At 39.0% G+C, this 20737-nt stretch overlaps 1 protein-coding gene and 1 non-coding gene across 3 annotated transcripts in view; one reads left to right on the top strand and one right to left on the bottom strand.

The window, feature by feature from the left end:
- The first annotated feature begins 5805 nt into the window (after nt 1-5805).
- Nucleotides 5806-5938, top strand: LOC134735015 (small nucleolar RNA SNORA31). The gene has a single exon (XR_010117879.1). It is a non-coding gene; the product is annotated as a small nucleolar RNA SNORA31 (small nucleolar RNA).
- A 4897-nt stretch (nt 5939-10835) lies between these two features.
- SPRR3 (small proline rich protein 3) overlaps nt 10836-20737 on the bottom strand; it is a 118862-nt gene continuing 108960 nt past the window's right edge. Inside the window, exons 1-2 of one of the 2 annotated variants that reach the window (XM_063624765.1) lie at nt 11608-11628; nt 10836-11292 (exon numbers count right to left, since the gene is read on the bottom strand). In XM_063624765.1, the coding sequence (XP_063480835.1) occupies nt 10836-11273 (438 nt within the window). In that variant the 5' untranslated portion in view covers nt 11274-11292; nt 11608-11628. Of the gene's footprint in view, nt 11293-11607; nt 11629-20737 lie in introns of those variants that run through there. The other variant, XM_063624766.1, reaches the window with a different exon arrangement.

Raw genomic sequence — 20737 nt, 5'->3', positions numbered from 1 at the left:
AAGCCAGTGGGTCTTAGCTTGCAGGGTTCCTTGGGAGTGGGACCTGCTGAGTGAGGCTATTTGGCTCCCTGGCTTCAGCCCCCTTTCCATGGCAGTGATTGGTTCTCCTGCCTCACTGGAGTTCCAGGTGCGGCCAGTGTAGGTAAAAACTCCGCAGCTCAGTGCCTGCCCAAACAGCCGCCAATGGGAGCAGCTGCGGTGGGTCTGCCCAGTTTTGTGCTTGAGACCCAAGGCCCTGATAGTGTAGGCTCATGAGGGGATCTCCTGATTCTTGGACTACAGAAATCTGTGGGAAAAGCATATTACCCTGGGTGGGTAACAGTCCCTCACCACTTCCCTTGGATGGGGGAGGGTGGTCCCTTTGTCCCGTGTACCTCTCGGGTGAACCATCACCCCAGCCTGCTTTTCCTTGCTCTCTGTGGATCATGCCAGACACCTAGTCAGTCCCAGTGAGATGCACTGGGTACCTCAGTTGGAAATGCAGAAATCACTCACTTTTTGTGTTTGTCTTGCTGGGAGCTGCAGACCGGAGCTATTCCTATTCGGCCATTTTGGCCCCTCCCCTCCAGTAATTGCTTTAAATGTCTGTGCATTAAATTCTCCAATCAAAAGACAGAGATGGGCAAAATGATTTAAAAAACATGATCCAATTATATGCTGTCTAGAAAAAATTCTCTTTAGATTCAATGATACAAGTTGGTTGAAAGTGAAAGGATGAAAATAGATATTTTATGCAAATAGTAACTAAAAGAGAACAGAAGCAGTTATATTACTATCAGATAAAACAGAATTTAAATGAAAAAACTTATAAGAGAAAAAGAGGATACATATATATATACACACATATATATATATATACACAAAGGTTTAATACAGCTGAAGATACAACAATTACAAACCTTTATGCACCTAATATCACACCATCAAATATACAAAGCAAAAATTGACAGAATTGATGGGAGAAATAGACAATTATACAACAATAGCCAGAGACTTCAGCATATCACTCTCAATATGAATAGAGCTAGCAGACAGAAGATAAGTAAGGAAATAGAGGACTTGAACAACACAGTAAACCAACTAGATCTAACAGATATACACAGAACACTCTATCCAACAACAGAATGCCATTCTTCTCAGGTGTATGTGGGACATTTCCTAGGATAAAATATATGTTAGGGCAAAAATTAACTCTCAGTAGATTTAAAAAATATATATCACACAAGGTATCTTTTTCAATGAGCAGAATGAAGTTAGATGTCAATAACAAGAAAAACTGGAAAATTTACCAATTTATGGAAAGTAACACAATTTTAAACAAACAGTGGATCAAAGAAGAAGTAACAATGTAAATTAGAAAATATTTGGAGATGAATGAAAACAAAAACACAGCATACCAAAACCTAAAGCGTGAAAGCAGTGCCATGGGGGAAATTTATAGATATAAATGCTTACCTTATATAAACAAGTAAGATCTCAAATCAACAGCCTAACTTTACAACTTAAGATACTAGAAAAGGAACAAACTAAACACAGAGCTAGCAGAAGGAAAGAAATAATACCGATTAGAGCAGAGATAAGCAAAACAGAGATAAACAATAGAGAAAATCAATAAAGTTATTGAAAGTTATTTGAAAAGATTTAACACCATTGGCAAACTTTTAGTTAAATGGAATAGGAAAAAAGATAAGAGAATCAAACCACTAAAATAAGAAATGAAAATGGGACACTATAGTTATTCTTCATAAATGAAAGGATTATAAGGGAGTGTTATGAACAATTGTACACCCACAAATTGGGTAAACTAGATGAAATGGATAAATTCCTAGAAACACAAAACCTACTGAGACCAAATCACAAAGAAACAGGAAATCCAAAAAGACCTATAACTAGTAAAAATATTGAATCAGTAATTGAAAATATCCCCATAAAGAAAAGTCCTGGACTTGATGCTTCGCTGGGGAATTCTATCAAAAACTTTAGGAAGAATTCACAGCGATCTATTTCAAACTTTTCAAAAAATTAAAGAGGAGGGAACCCTTTCTAACTCATTTTATGAAGTCATCATTATCTCAATGCCAAGCGCAGATATAGACACTGACAGAAAAGAAAACTGCAGACCAATATCTCTTAAGAACATTGATGAAAATATCTTTTTTTTATTGTTGTACTTTAAGTTTTAGGGTACATGTGCACAATGTGCAGGTTTGTTACATATGTATCCATGTGCCATGCTGGTGTGCTGCACCCATTAACTCATCATTTAGCATTAGGTGTATCTCCTAATGCTATCCCTCCCCCCTCCCCCCACCCCACAACAGTCCCCGGAGTGTGATGTTCCCCTTCCTGTGTCTATGTGTTCTCATTGTTCAATTCCCACCTATGAGTGAGAACATGCAGTGTTTGGTTTTTTGACCTTGAGATAGTTTACTGAGAATGATGATTTCCAGTTTCATCCATGTCCCTACAAAGCACATGAACTCTTTAACAAATATTAACAAGCTGAATTCAGCAGTATATTAAAAGGACTATATGCCACGACCAAGTGGGATTTATTCCTGAATGCAAGAATGGTTCAACACATGAAAATTGACCGTTATAATATATCACATTAAAATAACAAAGAAAAATATCACATAATCATCTCAACTGATGCAAAGAAAGCACTGGACAAAATTTGACATTCTTTTATTATAAAAACACCCAACAAACTAAGAATAGAAGAAAACTTTCAACATCCTAAAAGTCATGTGAAAAAACCACAGCCAACATCACACTCAATGCTGAAAGACTGAAAGCTTTTTCCTTAAGATGAAGAAAAGGCAAGGATGTCTTCTTTTGCCACTTCTATTCAAAGTAGTTCTGGACATTTTAGCCAGAGTAATTAGACAGGAGAAAAAATAAAAGGTATCCAAACTGGAAAAGAAGTAAAATTATCTCTGTTAATAGATGATATGACCTGAAGAGTCTGTAAAAAGTTGTTAGAACTAATAACACATTATAGCAGGATACAAAGTCAATGCACAGAAATCAATTACGTTTCTATGTACTAATAATAAACAATCTGGAAGGAAATTAGGAAAAAATTTTATTTATAATGGAATGAAAAAGAATAACATACTTAGGAATTAACAGAGGGAGTTATGGACTTTACAATAAGCTATAAAACATTGTTGAAAGAAATTAAAGAAGACATAAAATAAATGGAAAGACATCTGTGTTCATGACCTGGAAGACTTAATATTGTTAAGATGTCAATGCTACCCAAAGCAATCTACAGATTCAGTGTAATCTCTATCAAAATCCCAATGATGTTTATTGTAGAAATATGAAAACCCATCCTAAAATCCATCTGGAATCTCAAGGGATCCTGAATAGCAAAAGAAACTTGAAAAATAAGAGCAAAGCAGAAAGAGTCACACCTGTTAATTTCAAAACTTACTATGAATCTCTAATAATCAAAACAGTATGGTATTGGCATGAATACAGACATTTAAACCAGTAGAATACAACTGAGAGCCCAGAAATAAACCATCAAATACATGACAAAGTTATTTTTGAAAGGACAGCCTTTTCAACAAATGGTGCTGGGAAAACTGGATATCCACATGCAAAAGAATAAGGTTGGACTCTTGCCTAAGACCGCATACAAAAATTAAACTCAAGGTGGATTCGTGACCTAAATGTAAGACCTGAAACTATAAAGCTCTTCGAAGAAAACATAGGGTAAAAACTTTACAACACTGAATTTAGCAATGATTTTTTTTGGATATGACACCAAAGGTAGAGACAACAACAAATAATAGATAAATTGGACTTAGTAAATTAAAAAAATAATGTATACTAAAAGAATGTCTTCAACAGTGAAAAAGGGAACTCACTGAATGGGAAAATGTATTTGCAAGTCATATATATAGTATGGGATTAATATCCAAAAGGCATAGAGAAGTCCTGAAACTCAACGACCAAAAAAACCAAATGTCCCAATTAAAAAATAGGAAAACTAGGTAAATAACTTGCCTAAGCATTTATTTAAATAAGTTCAGAAAACATTGGCCAAGGTATACCATGGCCACCAAGAACATGAAAAGATACTGAACATCACTAACCATTAGAGAAACGTAAATCAAAACTACAATGAGATACCACCTCATACCCATTAGGGTGGCTACCATCAAAATGACAGAAAATAAGAAGTGTTGATGAGGATGTGGATAATTTGGAACCTTTGTGCACTGTTGGTAGTAGTTTAAAATGCTACAGCTGCTCTGGAAAACAGTATGACCTTTTTTTAAAAAATTAAAACTAGAGTTACAATATGAACTATAAATTCCATATCTGGGTATATACTTCAATGAATTGAAAGCAGGGACATGAAGAGATATTTATATACCCATGTTCATAGCAGCATTATTCATAATAGCTTAAATGTGGAAGCAACGCAGGTGTTCATCAATGGAGGTATGAATAAGACAAATGTGGCATATACCTATGGTGGAATATCATTTGGTCTTAAAAAGAAAGGAAATTCTTACATATGCTATGATATAGATGAATCTTGAGGATATTATTCCAAGTGAAATAAGCTTATCATTAAAAGACAAATACTCTATTATTCCACTTATATGAGGTACATAGAATAGTCAAAATTCTGGAGACATAAAATAGAGTAGTGGTTGCCAGGGCCTGGGGAAAGGAGAAAATGGGTTGTTATTATTATGGGTATAGCATTTCAGTTTTACAAGATGAAAAGAGTTATGGAGATGGATGGTGGTGATGATTACACAGCAATACGAGTGTAATTAATATCACTGATCTATATATTTAAAATGGTTAAAATGATAAATGTTATGTATATTTTACTACAACAAAAAATTTTTAAAAAGACATGAAGAACTGATTAATACCAGAACATAAATGAGCCTTGAAAACTTTATTCTAAGTGAAAGAAAGCAGTCACAAAAGACCATGTATTATATAATGTCATTCATTTGAAATGTCCAGGGTAGGAAAATCTACGGAGACAGAAATTAGATTAGTGGTTGCTTAGGGTTGGGGGAGAGGGTAAAAAAATAGGAGGATGATAGCTGAAGGTGGCATTTTCTTTTTTCAGTGATGAAATTGTGCTGAAATTCACTGTTGTGATGGTTACACATATCTGTGAAATACTAAAATTAATTTAATTGTATACTTTAAATTGGTGAATTGTACAGTATGTGAATTATAGCTTCATAAAACTGTTTAAGAAAGGGTGAGGAATTTTGATTGTCCCACAGTGCTTGTATCAGCACCTATGTTCCCTAAAGCTCTTTTCTGTCAGGTGGGCCGATATTGTTTAATCCACCATGCTTATTGTTGCCATTGTGTACTAATGGCCTGAGATCAGTTAGCCATGTTTTGTACCCAAAATGTTGGACACCTACATTGGGGTTAAAGGAGTGGTGGTCACATTCAGATGTGGTTTAGTCTAAGTATTCCATAAGGCCTCTCAGAGTCTCCCTTGTTTTTGGGTGGGACATTCTCCAGGATAATTTGGATCCACCATGCAATGCCTACTTCTTTAACCCCAACAGAAACTGGCTGTGATTTTAGATTCTGTTCAATAACTTTCCATCTACAACAAAAAGGGTGATATATATTTGTCCACAGCACATGGTGGCATGTTGAGCATCCTACTGCCTTATTGTGTCTATTATAACCAAGGATCTTCCTTCATTTGATCATCAAGGTTTATAGTTGCACAGTGGTCAGTCAGCCAGGAGTTGTAACCCCCGGGTTGGATGTCCTGCTCCTTACGAGATTGAAATGCATCTATCTGACATGCCTGGAGCAGGTACTGTCTGCTGCTAAAGTTTCCACCACAGATACAAGAAAAAAAATGTCCTCATGCTTTTTGTCTGTGATTGTGGCAGCCAAGATTGACTAGAGGAATGCAGAGGGAAAAAAAGAAAAAAAATAAGAGACTATAAAAGGTTTTGTTTAGTTTACCTTGTATGTAACTGCCTGGGAAACAAAGGTTCTGTGTCTTATCAGAATGATGTCCTGTGCTTTTATGTTGACCTTTGCCATGTCCTATTTAAAATAACCATGTCTTCTCTCTTTGAAAAAAAAACTAAGGTATTTTACAATAAGGTTCCTTCCTATAGTTACTTTTGTAGTTTTTTACAGTCACTTTGGTTAACTAGGTAGGCAAGTATGGTTTCATAGTGATTAACAATCTTATTTAGTCAAGTGTTCAAACCTTTTAACATTTTTGGCAGTTTTGCCTTCCCAAAATAAAACCTGAAATGAAATCTTGATCTCAAATTGACCGTGATATTTCCCAGAGGGCCCCTGGAAAATCTTGAAAGATTTTTTTCTTTCACCTTGTAAAAAGAGAAATTTTAAACAAAGTAATGGTTTTTAATAGTTAAATTGCATTAAATGTGTTGTCAAATGAGAAGAGATGCTTAACTTTATGTGATATTTGCATGGATAAATGTTATTAATATGACTATTTCAGAAATTGTATGACATTCATAGGAATTTGTCAATACCTCCACTGCTCAGGATATGCCTTGGGATAATTTTAGTCATAAATCTGGTTGTTGTTTTAAATATCTATGACAGAGACAACCAAATTTCCTTGTCAATTACTTAATAATAAATTCTTATTGACAGGTGAAGCCAGCTGGACTTCCTGAGTAGAGTGGGTACTTGGAGAACTTTTCTGTCTAGCTAGAGGATTGTAAATGCACCAATCAGCACTCTGTAAAAACACACCAGTCAGCACTCTGTGTCTAGCTAAAGGTTTGTAAATGCACCAATCAGCACTCTGCAAAGACAGACCAATCAGCACTCTGTAAAATGGACCAATCGGTGCTCTGTAAAATGGACCAATCAGCAGGATGTGGGCCGGGAAAAATAAGGGAATAAAAGCTGGCCACCCGAGCCAGCAGCGACAAGCAGCTTGGGTTGCCTTCCGTGCTATGGAGGCTTTTGCTGTGGAGGCTTTTGCCGTGGAGGCTTTTGCCGTGGAGGCTTTGTCTTTTTGCTCCTCACGGTAAATCTTGCTGCTGCTCACTCTTTGGGGCTGCACTACCTTTATGAGCTGTAACACGGCCAAGGTCTACAGCTTCATTCCTGAAGTCAGCGAGACCACAGACCCACTGGGAGGAACAAACAAACAACTCTGGACGCGCCACTTTTAAGAGCTGTAACACTCACTGCAAGGCCTGCAGCCTCACTCCTGAAGTCAGTGAGACCACGAACCCACAAGAAGGAAGAAACTCCGGACACATTTGAACATCTGAAGGAACAAACTACGAACACACCATCTTTAAGAACTGTAACACTCACCGCGAGGGTCCGCGGCTTCATTCTTGAAGTCAGCAAGTCCAAGGAGCCACCGGAAGGACTAAATTCCGGACACATTATCGTATCTTTAACCATAGCCATTTTAAGTCTTCTCATGCACAGTTTTTGTTTTACTCTGATTCCTGTATGAAAATGTTTTTAATAAGCTACAAACCAAAATGCTTAATCTTAAATAAAAAGGAAAAGTCTCAGGGACACATGGAAAAAGATCTATAACAGATGCACTAGGGTACAGGCTTCTGATGGCATTGCTTAAATGACTTTAAGACCATTCCACTAGACTGAGTAAGGATTTCCGGAACTATATTGGAGAAGCTGATGGGTTGATAAAACTGCTAACCCAGGATCAACCAGAAAAAAAATTAATTACAGGTACCAGATGAACTGATGAAGCGCAATTATAATATTTATGGATTTTTACTTGAAACTGTTGATTCTTTTATGTTCTATTTTCTTTCTCTTTTATAGTATCCATAAGTTGCAACAATAATTAGATTATACTTTTATAAACAGAAATAGAATATTTATCGTTTTCTCCTTGCCTAATCCCTCTAGAATTTGGCACTCATTGAGAATTCTTATTTTCATGACAACATAACTATTTGCATATGTCCAATAGGAATTTATCCTTCTTGTAACTGGATATAACTGAAAATCTTGGTTATATAACCAAGGCTTTGACTGAAATGTCATATTTGAAAATGACACATAGACCTAGTTGTGACCAGACAGTTTTTAAGAAGCTAAGATTGATTTTATGGAGTCTGTGCTTACAAAGCACTTTTTGGTGAAGCATTCCAACTAACCTTTGTAGAGAGGCAAGAATGACTAAAGGGAGGAAGGGTGAGAAGATAGGAGAGTAGTTTTGTCCGCTCCATTTACTCTAGAGGTTTAGGGTTCCTTGGCATCAGCCTTCTACCAGGCATGTTGAAGCATTTATCTCCATGGACCCTACTTCAACATGGAAGGGAGGCCCCCACCATTTTACTGTTCATCTGGGATCTGTGTAGAGCCTGAGGAATGTTCTGGATAAGTAGGACACACATTTTTCCTTAGCTCAGCAGCATCTTCACTGACTTCTGTATTTTTAATACGTGATAAAATGTTTTAAAAATGAAATAACTTTACATATTATATAATAAGAAAAAACAGAGCCATTCAAAAAAGCAAATGAGCAATATCATGTGAACAGGAAGAAATAACCAGTTATATTTTGCTGAATTTTGTATCAGGATTTTTTTTTATCTAAATCCACTTTCATGCATGTATTATTCACAAGATTCTTTTTCGCTTATATTGTTTGAGGCTTGCTTTTTAAATATAACCTGATCATTTTTCAATATGATTAATAATTCTTCTGTAATGTTTCCTTTAATAGCTGCTGTGTGCTTTTAATACATGGACACTCCATCAATTATGGATGCCATTATTCACTAGTATCCATTTAGGTTGTTATCAGCTTTTTACTATTAGATACAATGTTGAAATGAGTATCTTGATGTATAAATCTTTGTGTACATGCATGAATAATTCTTAATTTCTAGAATAGAATTCATGGCTCAACGGTCAGGCAGATCTTTAAATCCTTTTGTACTTCCCGTCCAAACTCCCCTTTAAAATGTTTGAACTACTTTATATGCATAATAGCTGCATACTATAGAACACATTTCTTCATTCTGGATTAGCCTATTTGATTGTAGTTAGTCCTGGAGTTGTCTCTAGACTTTTCCATCATTGAAATCTGCAGTAATATGAAGCCATCTTAACACATACGTATCTAGCAGATCTGAGTGACTTTACTCTCTCCTGCCAGTTTCGCAACTACTTATTACCTTGTTGGACAATTTCTACAGTCTACAGTTTCCAGGTGTCTCTGAGTTCTTGCCAATGCTATACTGTGCAGGTGCTACCTATCACCCACCTCACACCTGTTTGATATTATGGCCCACCCACCTTCTCAAAAAATAGGGTTCACCCCCCAGTGACTGCAATGACCCTTCTGAAATTTTATGTTGGCTTCACTGCTTCTGGAAACAGCTCCCTAGTATTCCAGACCAGCTCAACAGAGTCCACAAACTTTCTCAGTCACTCCTGAAATCAAGACTAGGCTGCAGGAGAAAGAGTAGAGGGCTGGCTGGGAACCTAGGGAACTGGACTCCAGGTGTGATTCAGAAATAATTTTTGATTGATCTTAATTACTTTTCTCTGCCTTTCCGGAAATCAGTTTTTGATCTTGAAATGCAGGGACTCTATTATAGACTGTTTAACTCTCTTTTTACTCCTGCCTGACATTCTGTAGCTTCATGACCTGCTTTCTAACAAATTTGTTGCTAATAATTCACCTACATTGGATCAAGCACCCCTTCTCCTTGCAATCCCTGTTTAAACTGATCTCCTTTTAAAAATCACTTAATAGATTTCTGAGGGTTATTTTGGAACACCACTGGGAGTGTGTGTGTGTGTGTGTGTGTGTGTGTTTGTGTATATGGTTGTGTACTCATTTGTATTAGAAGGGTATGAATATCCTAACTCGTTAAAAAGACTGCAAATTCTACAAGGGAGGCACTGTGTATCTTTCTCTCTCTCCCTTGCTGGTCCATCTTTAGGGATCTCTGCACATAAAAGTTACTTAGAAAAAATAACATTGTCTGAGCTAGAGAGGGTAGAGCTTGTGTGAGTGATTATGTGAGTGTGTGGCTATTTACAATGAATGTTTCTCTTTGTGAATGACTCTGTGTGTGTGTGTGTGTATGTGTGTGGTGGGGTATCTAGAAGGTAAAACAAATGAAGAAAAATAGACTATCAAGTCAAAATATGTAGGAGTAAAGTTTTCTTGGGACAAACAGGAGATTTGTTGTCAGGATACTAAGGATCAGAGGTGTCTTGGAACAGGTGGCTTGGAGTCAGGCATGACTCAGTCCAGTGCAAGAGGAGAGCCTGTGGCTGCCCAAAGTGACAATCTCTATTCACCATCACACCATGCCCATTGCCATTCCAGGAACACCTTGAATGTACCCCCTTACATCCATAGAAATAAACAGTACTGGGGTTAGATAGACGACCTCTACATCAACTCCTCTCTGTCTATAGGTCTTGACTCACAATGGGGAAACAAGGAAGGAGGAAGATTCAGCCAATGACACACCCAGCCAAGACTGGAATTAAAAGCGATTTAATGAGGGCAGAGCAGGAAACATGCATTTCTTTTCATTCGAATGTTCAGATGAACCCTGAGCAGCTGAATACCAGAAAAGCCATGAAGACTTTCTGCTTAATTCAGGGGCTTACAGGATTCTTCAGAGTGTGTGTGAACAAAAGCTTCATAGTACATATTTTTAGGATACAAATAGAGAGACTATGACTCGGGGTGACAATGGACTGATTACAAGGTCTACAGACAATTAAGACACAGAAGCAGATGGGGAGAGGGTGTCCAGCATCTGGTGGTTGGCTTCTCAAGGGCTTGTCTGTGCACCAAATTACTTCTGCTTGGTCTTCTGCTGAGCTGGGCCTGGAGTGACCGTTGAAGGATGTGGCTCTGGTACCTTTGTGTAGCCTGGCACAGGAACTTTGGTGTATCCTTGGTCAGGGACTTTGATGGCGCCTGGCTCAGGAAACTTGATGCAGCCTTGGTCAGGGACCTTGATGCTGCCTGGCTCAGGGACCTTGGTGTAGCCTGGCTCAGGGACCTTGGTGCAGCCTGGCTCAGGGACCTTGGTACAGCCTGGCTCAGGGACCTTGGTGCAGCCTGGCTCTGGAATCTTTGTGTTTCCAGGTTGTGGAACCTTTGAGTGGCATGGCTCCGTGGTTATGGGAACAAATGTTTCCTGAGGTGGAGGCTGGCTGGGTTGTTTCACCTGCTGCTGTTGAAGCTGAGGTGGTGGGGTAAAGGTCTGCTTCTGCTGGTAAGAACTCATGCTTCAAAGGATGCTGGACCTAGAGACAAAACAGCTAATTCAGTGCTTTGATTAAATAGGAATGAAGCCCAGTTTAATGACAAACATCTGTCATTTCATTCTCCTTCAGAACTGAGAGCCTCTCTTTTCTTTCTTTTTCCCTGAACTTGAGATCATGGGATGCTTTGGTGATCCCCACATATCTTCCAGGGAATAAGGTAAAGTTGATTTCTTCCACATCCTGTAAATGGAGCCTTTCTCTATGCTTCTTTTCTTCCTGGTACATCTAAAAACCTATGTACAACATGAAAACACATACAAATATGCAAATATATACTCTGAAGCTTTCGCTTACACACTCTTTGAAGAATCCTGAAGCCCCTGAATTAAGCAGAAAGTCTTAGTGGCTTTTCTGGTCTTCAGCTGCTCAGGGTTCATCTGAGGAATCGAGTGAAAAGAAATGCATGTTTCTTGCTCTGCCGTGATTAAATCACTTTTAATACCTCTCTTGGCTGTGTGTCATTGGCTGAAGATTGATGTGACACCTCAGTTTTTCAGTAAGTTGGAAAGATTTTAAGGTCAGCAGTCTAGAATCTACTCACTCATGTCCTCCTTATAGAGTGTGATAGTTCTCCCAGGAAAACTCTTATCTAAACTTCCCCCTAAGGCTCCCACAATCCACCTGGGAGCCTCCATTCACACTGTGCCTGCTGCACATGCTCTCTGGCAGGCTCTCTACATCATCGCTGCCTCCCCACACATGCCCACCTCTCATGGCTGTCCTCCCTGATGCTCTCACCTTCCTCGTTTTGCCACAGCGTGGTACCTGCTTTCCCTCTCTACTAATCACTCCCCATGCTGTATGTTTGCAAATTTTAGTCAAGTATATGTTTTCTAATGGATTATACATTCATGCAGTAAAGAAAAACTTATCTTTTGATCATCAAAATTGCCAATGTAGTGCCTTCTATATTAAAAATTTTCAATACATGTTGACAGGAGAGTGCTCTTGAAGTGGGTATATTGTCTTGCTAACTTAGCAAGCCTTTACAGAAATCACTCCCCTTTTCTGATCCCTAGTTCCACAGCTGTAATCTGAGTGGAAAGTCAAAATATGTATAAGGTCACCTTAAACAAAAGTTGTTATTGCATTTAAAATAAATATATTCATTGCATAGCAGAGAGATCTCAATCAAAATAAAGAAATATAGAAATAAAGAAAATAGTTTCTTTATTTCAAAATAAAGGAACTATTGGAGAATATTAAGATGTTCCCAATGGGGAGACTCACCTGCTGTGCAGAGAAGGTCGAGATGTTCACCTCTTCTGGTGAAGAGTCTCTTGTTAGCTGGTATTTATATAGAAAATGAGCCCTGCCTTAAGAAAATTGGATTTTTTTAAAAGACTGCTCTACCTTCATTCCAGCTTTTGTGATAAATATCTCTGGCTTAACATTTTTTGTCATTTAAGCTCTGACAGTGATGTCACCTGGGCCTGACTCACTGTCCACCCTTTGTGGTATGGTTGCTGTGGGCAATGATCTTCTTGAATGGCAATGGATTAAATTAGGAGGAAGTTCCATGCTGCTAGGACCAGAAAGAGCCATGCCTCTTGGCCTGGGCCCTAATCTTTAGCCAGATTAGTCCTGTTGGGCTTCTTCATGGTTGAAGTGGACATGGAAATAACAATAGACATTTCTGGTTCTGCGAGGCCATGGGGATGGTGCAGAATAAGTGAATCATCTGATTTTCAATCTCTTAGTGGATTCGGACCTGGGAGGGGCAATGGAAGGCAAAATGCCTGCTTTGGAAATAAGTTGCTTTCACTGTGAAGGGTGCCTTAAGGTGCCGTGTTGATCAGGGATAGCAGATGTCATTGAGATGGACAGGCAGGATTGACTGGATCTGTGTGACATTGTGGCTCAGCCCTGAAGACCCTGCCTCTTGTGGTATCTTTCTTCTCCAGGGGTGACATAGGAACAGGAGAGTGCTGATTCCCTGGGTTCATACACCAGCCATTTCCCCTGATCACTACAGGGTGAACCTCAAGTCACTAACTCAGAGTTGCCCTCAATACACACTGTCTTACTAGGTGCAGCCTTTAGGAAATCCAGACGTCCTTACATCTCTGGCATGTGAATAGCTCCTCCTTTCCCAATACTCCACACTGTGTTACTCCCTTGAACCTGATGCCCAGGCAGTCTCCACCATCAGCTCCTTCCACCAGGTTCTGAAAGCCACTTGTTCTACTTCAGTGTCACACAGCGCCTGGTTATTGTGGGTGTTAAGTCAATGGACAGTCATTGTTCTCCTGAATAGAGCTGTAGGTTCGTGGAAGGGAGAAAGGAAGTGAGAAAGAAAGAAGAAAGGAAAGAAAGAGAGAGAGAGAGAAAGAAAGAAAGACAAAGAGAGAAAGACAAGAGAGAGAAAGAAAGAAAGGGGAGGGGAAGGGGAAGGAAAGGAAAAGAAAAGAAAAGAAAAAAAGAAAAGAGAAAAGAAAAGAGGAAAGATAGGGAGGGAGGGAGGGAGGAAGGCAGGAAGCCACAAGGCAGCTTCTTGGGCATGATTCACTGTCCTGTGCCAGGCCTCCTGGTGTGAGCTGAGAAGAGGTGTGAGCTGAGAATTCGTGAAGGAGAAGAGGCTTACCCTCCCTTCCACACCCATGTCCTTCCCTCTCTGTTAGCATTTGTTTGACCAGCCACCTCCCTCTGGGATGGGGCCAGGGCCACTGCCATGCCTAAACTCTGGGCTCTGTCATCACATTAGCTCTTTTTCAGGGTTGGGTCCAAGTTTCTCTCCTCAGCAAATCCACCTCTCAGGAGCCACAGACCCAGGGGGCTTCGGCCAGACCCTGCTGCTCCACCTGGGATTTTCCTCCCCAGAGGAAGGCAGCTCCTCTATGAATCCTGGTCTCCCTCATTTTCTTCCTCGATTCTGCACCTTGGTTCTAGAGGAAATTCCTTTCTAATTTCCTGTGTTCCTTCCCTGGGCGGGCTCTCACCTGCCCTTCTCTAACTCTTGCCTCATTCACCCCAACAAAAGCTTCTCTGCCATCAGCTTATTGAAGTTCTCGTTTTACCCCAACCCTGTTATTCCTGTTTAGTCAAACACACTCAGCACCTGAACGTTAAGCCTCTTTCAGAGAAGCTTTGTTTTTTCATGAGCAGTGTTGGGTGTGCTGATAAGTCTGGCCTCAGTTTTAGAGAGGGTACATTGAGTGGCTTCTGAAGGCGAGTCCCACTTCCCCAGGTACCTTAATCTTTCCCACTGGCTCCCTTCTCTGGTGGCAGGAGGCTGTGAGTCATCCAACTGCACTGTCCTGGGACTTTATTGGGACTTGTGTGTGGATGGTACTGGGTGCCTCTTAGGCACTCTCCAAATCTGCTGGATCTTGCTCTTGTTTTCTACCATGGATATGTGGACAACTCACACCCATTGCCTAGAGTTCTGCCCCTTCTTTCCTCACCTGAGGGCCTCTGATGCCCCAGCATGAGCTGTCTGTAGGAATCTGTAATGCACTTGTGGATATGCAAGCTTGAAGTTCAGTGTTAGCATCCGGTGGCCACACTCCACCAGTGGAGGATATGAGCTGGTAGATAATGCTTTCCTCTTTCATTTCTAGGGGAAACCCTTCTGTGACATAGTTCTCTGTCAGCTGAGATCCTGGGGATCAAGTTCCAGTTACCCTTACTGGTTGCCTACTTAGTAACATATTCTTTCTATATATTGATTTTTCCTTTTGCCTAGCTTCACCCCTGTTTATTTCATATTCCTCTTTTCTATGATTACATTCTCAAAGAAACTAGCTCCACATAAGATATTGTCTTAGGCTTAGTTTTGGGGGAACCCAAGCTAGAGTATATAATGAAATACATGCCCCATTTAAGATACAGAAAGAGAAAAACATTGCCCAGTGATGGAAATCAGTGCCTAGGCCAAGGTCAGAGGAATCATCTGGTGGGTAAATATAAGAAATTTGGAACTGATGTAAGGCCTGTCTTTGGAGACTGTGGTACTGAGCTGTCCAATAAAGTAAGCGCTAGTCATATGTAAATATTGAAATGTAAATGTATTAATAGATATTTGGGATCTGGATTGTGGAAGAACAGTGTGGCCACTCTGAGCAATTGGAACTCTGGTGTAGATCCTGTTATCAGATATTTATGTATATTCCTCTAAACAGGATTTTCTGATCCTGATTTATTTTTCTGGAGTTTAAAACCCTGGAGCTGGCCTGGTAAAAGTAGTGCAAGTTAACATCATGATTTAAAGGAGGTAAGTGCACTGGCAACTTTAGGTCTGGGTTATGTGCAGATGCCCCAGGCATGAGGCTGGCTCAGGGAGCTAGGCCTTGATTCTCTGTCTCCGAAGCATGCTCTGTGGTCTAATATCATTATCTCTGTTACCATCAGAATCTTCCTACTGTTCTTAGTGAAAACGGCTCCCACCACCCAGCAGGATTCTAATCACCAGCGCATGGCTGCCCCGCAATGATGGATGCACAGCTGTCACAAGGTGATGTGTCCACCAGGATCCCATGTTTCAGATGTCAGTGGAAATTGAACAGCATCTGATAACAAAGTGGATTGTACAAATAGCTTTTTTTTTTTGAGGCAGAGTCTCACTGGAGTACAGTGGCATGATCTTGGCTCACTGCAGCCTCTGTCTTCTGGGTTCTAGTGATTCTCATGCCTCAGCCTCTTGAGTAGCTGGGATTACATGTGTCTGCCACCATGCCCAGCTAATTTTTGTACTTTTAGTAGAGATGGGGTTTTGCCATGTTTGCCAGGCTGGTCTTGAACTCCTGACCTCAACTGATCTACCTGCCTCAGGCTCCCAAACTGCTGGGATTACAGGTGTGAGCCACCGCGCCCGGCCTGTACCAATAACTTGAATGCTTCCTGCACTGCTTGCTCTGTAGGACTTGTAAATCAGATGTAGATAAAATAATGTCCTGCATTGTTTACTAGTACAGTTTCATGTTACTGCCTTGGTTCTTGCTAAAGTGCCAGATATTTGACTCCTTTCCCCCCATTTTTATGGAGCCATCTGTGCTATATGAGCAACGTAAAAAGACAGATGGTCTTATTGTTATCTTGTTATCAGTCTTGACATCACAGCCTCCCTGATAGGATCTCAAGGATCCCTGAAAGCCTGCAGACCACACTTTGGGAAACACTGATCTAGCATAACAGTATCAGTGTGCCTGGATTTGTAGAATGAAGGCAATTCTTATTGTTGGCCCAGCCACACTGGACCCTGCGGCAAGGTAACATACAAAATCTTGAGATGGGGAACACCTAGAAACTATACAATTACTGTCTCAATAAAGTATCCTGCCAGGCTGTATTACTCTAGAGAAGGATTAGTTGGAAGGAGGACTAAAATGACTATTGAGGATTTGAGAAATAAGACCAAATTACAAGGAAAAAAAGTTCATCTTATTATCTACTTGCATGCCCTGTCCTCACAGATATTAGGAACTGGTTATTTGTCTGTCATTTTTGAATGCAGAAATCTGATATTTACAAAAAAGCTCATATCCTCAAATAGGCATGGCAGCTTCAAAAAATATTGAATCTGAGAACCATAGAGACCCTCACTGTGCAGATCACTTGCCCTGTTCAATCTTCCTGTTTGAATAAAAGTCATTAAAAAAATCTTCACCCTTTAGAAATTATTTGTTATCAAATGGGAAACACACGTAAAGTTATTTTGCTGCATTTCAAAGTACAATGGCTGTCTCTAGAAAAAGCATTTATGAAACTGAATTTTGATCTGAACTAGCTGTTTTTTATAAAACAAAATTTTACTTGAAAGAACAACAGCCAGGCAAACTGTGTTTACTCAGACTTGGGTATTTGGCAGACATTTCCTTGAAAACGAACTGAATGAGCCTTTCACTTCGAGGAAAACAACAGACAATATTTGTGGCAGTAAGCCCCTAAGGGAGCCCCAGTGGCCTCCTTCCTGGCATTTATGCCTTTATATAATCCTGTGTGTGACCCGCTTTTTTTTTTTTATTTCAGACAGGGTCTTGCTCTGTTACCCAGGCTGGAGTGCCATGGCACAACCACAGCTCACTGCAGCCTCAAACTTCTGGGCTCAGATTGTCCTCTAGCCTCAGGCTCCCAAAGCACTAGGATTATAGGCATGAGCCACTGAGGTTGGCCTCCTTCTAATCAACAGGCTGTAACAAATGTGACAGGGTATCACTCCACGATTATGTGACCTAGGCAAGACTGACAGCAGGCAGGCTGGAGGAAGGGACTCTCCTTGCAGCCTTGTTGATATAAGGGCCCATAGAGGGGGGATGTTTGCTTCATTGTGGGCTGCCTCTAGGCACCACAGGTGCATTCTGAAACCTGAGGGAGGACTTTAGTGGGAAGCCTGCAAAAAGTTGGAGCCCTTAGTCGTTGAGCTGAAAGAGAACGAATTCAGCCAACAGCTTGAATGAGCTTGGAAGTGGATTCTTCCCCAGTGAAGGCTCCAGATGAGAATGCAGCCAGGCTGACACCTTTATTGCAGCCTTGTTGTGAAACCTGAGCCCCTGACCATGGAAACTATGAAATATGTGTTAAGGTGCTAAATTTGTGGTAATTCATTATACAGCAATAGAAAACTGGTACAATATTTATTGCCAGTGAGAAAATGTGAACTTTTAAACAAAAGTTATAACATTGAAAAACTCAATTAGTTCATTGCAATGTATCAATTAGTTCATTACCAGTTTCACAGCTTCCCAATACAGAATTAATTTTCTCATGAGATTGGTGGTGGATTAATGAATGCGATCTTTTTCTATTGTATAAAGAAATGTGTCAACATTTGTAAGATCTATATAACTCAGTGAACCAATATTTTCAAAATATTGTGACCAATTTGTGATGCTACCAAATCAGGTACAGGTGATAGGTAAGAGTGCAATAAGAGCAATTAATTAAAAAAAACTGTAAACATTTTATTTTGAAGTTTTATATCATTTCCACATGTAATACTTCCTTTAATACTTTGTAATCAATTTATTCAATTGTTTTCCATTTTTGCAGATCTCATCAATATTTTGCTAGATTCTCATGTTAGTTTCTGCATTCAATCTGTTGCTATAAGTATTTACTTTCAATTTTGAAGTAATTGTAGATTCACAAGAACATACAAGAAACGTACACCTTCACCCAGCCTACTCCAATGTTAACATCTTGCATAAGTGTAGAACAACATCAAAGCCAGAAAATTAATATTGGTAAAATCCATTGAGCTAACTCAGATTTCACCAGTTATATATGCACTCATTTGTGTGTGTGTGTGTGTATGGCTCTGTGAAATTTTATCACATATGTAGCTTTGTGTAACCACCACCTTCATCAAGAGACAAGACCTTATCATCACCTCTAGACTCCCTCATTTACCCTTTTACAGCCGCACTCTCCCTTCTCCCCCTGTATCTCGAACCACTAGTAACTAATAATCTGTTTGTCATTTCTATAATTATGTTATTTCATGAATATTACATACACAGAATCTTGCAGTTTGAATCTTTTTGAAATTGGTGTTTTTCTCCACTTAGTATAATTTTCTTAAGGTTTATTCAGGCAATCATTTCTATCAATAGTTTCTTCTTTCTTGTTGTTAAATAGTATTCCATGGTATGGATGTATCACAGTTTGTTTAACCATTTCTCCTTTGAAGAACATTTGGCAAGGTTCCAGTTTCCGATTATTTCTTTCTTTTTCTTTTCTTTTTGACAGGGTCTCATTCTGTCACCCAGGCTGGAGGTGCCATGGTGTGATCATAGCTTACTGCAGACCTTCTGGGCTCAAATGAGCTTCTTGTCACAGACTCCTGAGTAGCTGGGACCACATGTGTGTACCATTAAGCCCGGCTAATTTTTTTATTTTTCATAGAGGTGAGGTCTCATTATGTTGCCCAGGCTGGTCTCAAACTCCTGGGCTCAAATGATCCTCCCACCTAGGCCTCCTAAAGTGCTGGGTTTATAGGCATGAACCATTATGCTTGGCCTGGTTTTAGGTTATTTCTAATAAAGCTGCTTTAGACATTCATGTGCAATCTTGTATCTGGAAATAAATAAATTTTATTTCTTTGAGATATATGCCCAAGAGTGTAATTAATGGGTCCTATACTAAGTCCACCATAATTTTAAAAGAAACTACAAAATTATTTTCCGGAGAGGTTGTTCTATTTTACTTCCCACAAGCAATGTCTGAAAGACTCAATTTTTCATGTCCTCACCATAATGATGCATCATTGTGGCTGTAATGTATGATTTTTAATGGCTGAGGATGTTGAATGTCTTTCTGAGTGTTTATATGCCATCTGCATGTCTTCCATGAAATGTCTGCTCATGACATTCGTACATTTTCTAATGGGATTTTTTATTGTTAAGTTTTGAGGGCATTTTATGTATTCTGTATATAAGTCCTTTGTTGACTATGCTATCTGGAAATATTTTCTACCTGTCTATAATTTGTCTTTCTATTGTCTTAACACGGTCTTTTACAAAGCAAAAGTTATTTAATTTTTATGGATTCCAACTTATCATTTTTTTTTCTTTTTGGACTTGTGCTTTTGATGCCAAGTCTAAAAACTCTTTACTTAGTCCTAAGTCTCAAAGATTTTTCCTGTTTGTAAAAAATATAGTTTTATGTTTTTAATTAAGCCCATTGTCCATTTTGAGTTAATTTTTGTGTAAGGAGTAATGCTTAGATTGAAGTTAAATATTTTTCCTATGGCAGTCCAGTTGTTCTAACACCATTTATTTATTGAAAAAGTGGCCTCTCCTTCATTGTATTGCTTTAACCTTGTATTAAAAAAAAATTGGAATATTCGTGTGGATTTCAGAGTATATATTTTCTGCTCCATTGATCTGTGTGTCTGTCCTTTCCCTAGTGCTGTGCCACCTTGATTAATGGAGGTATAGAGTAATCCTTAATATTGGAAAGAATGAATCTATTCTATTCTTGCTTTTAATGTTTTGGCTATTCTAGGCCATTTTAATTTTTCATAAGAATTGTATTAAAGTTATAGATCAATTTTAAAAGTATTGACATCTTTACCATGTTGAATCATGTAACAGATAAGCACAGTGTGTCTCTCCAATTAGGTGTTCTTCACTTTCTTTTACCCATTTAGTTTATATTCATCATATAACTCTGGTACACATTTTAAAATGTATAGTGTTTAACTTTCTATAGAGAAATTTTAAATAAGCATTTTTTTTCAGTTTTTACTTCATTGTATGCATATAGAAATGCAATTGATTTTTTTTGTGTTAATCTTGTATACTGTGACATGCTGAACTCATTTCTTAGTTCTAAGATGTTAGAAAATCTCTTGGCATTATCTACATAGAAAATCACATTTTCTGTAGAGATTATTTTATTTTTTATTTTCTGACGAATGGATTTTAATGTAACAGACTATGAACAATTAGTTAATGTGGTTTGAGATTCCATGTTGCAACTAATC

The sequence above is a fragment of the Symphalangus syndactylus genome, chromosome 12 (assembly GCF_028878055.3).
Source record: "Symphalangus syndactylus isolate Jambi chromosome 12, NHGRI_mSymSyn1-v2.1_pri, whole genome shotgun sequence".
NCBI lineage: Eukaryota > Metazoa > Chordata > Mammalia > Primates > Hylobatidae > Symphalangus > Symphalangus syndactylus.
The sequence above is the reverse complement of the archived record's forward strand: the minus strand, read 5'-3'. Positions and strand labels throughout refer to the sequence as shown.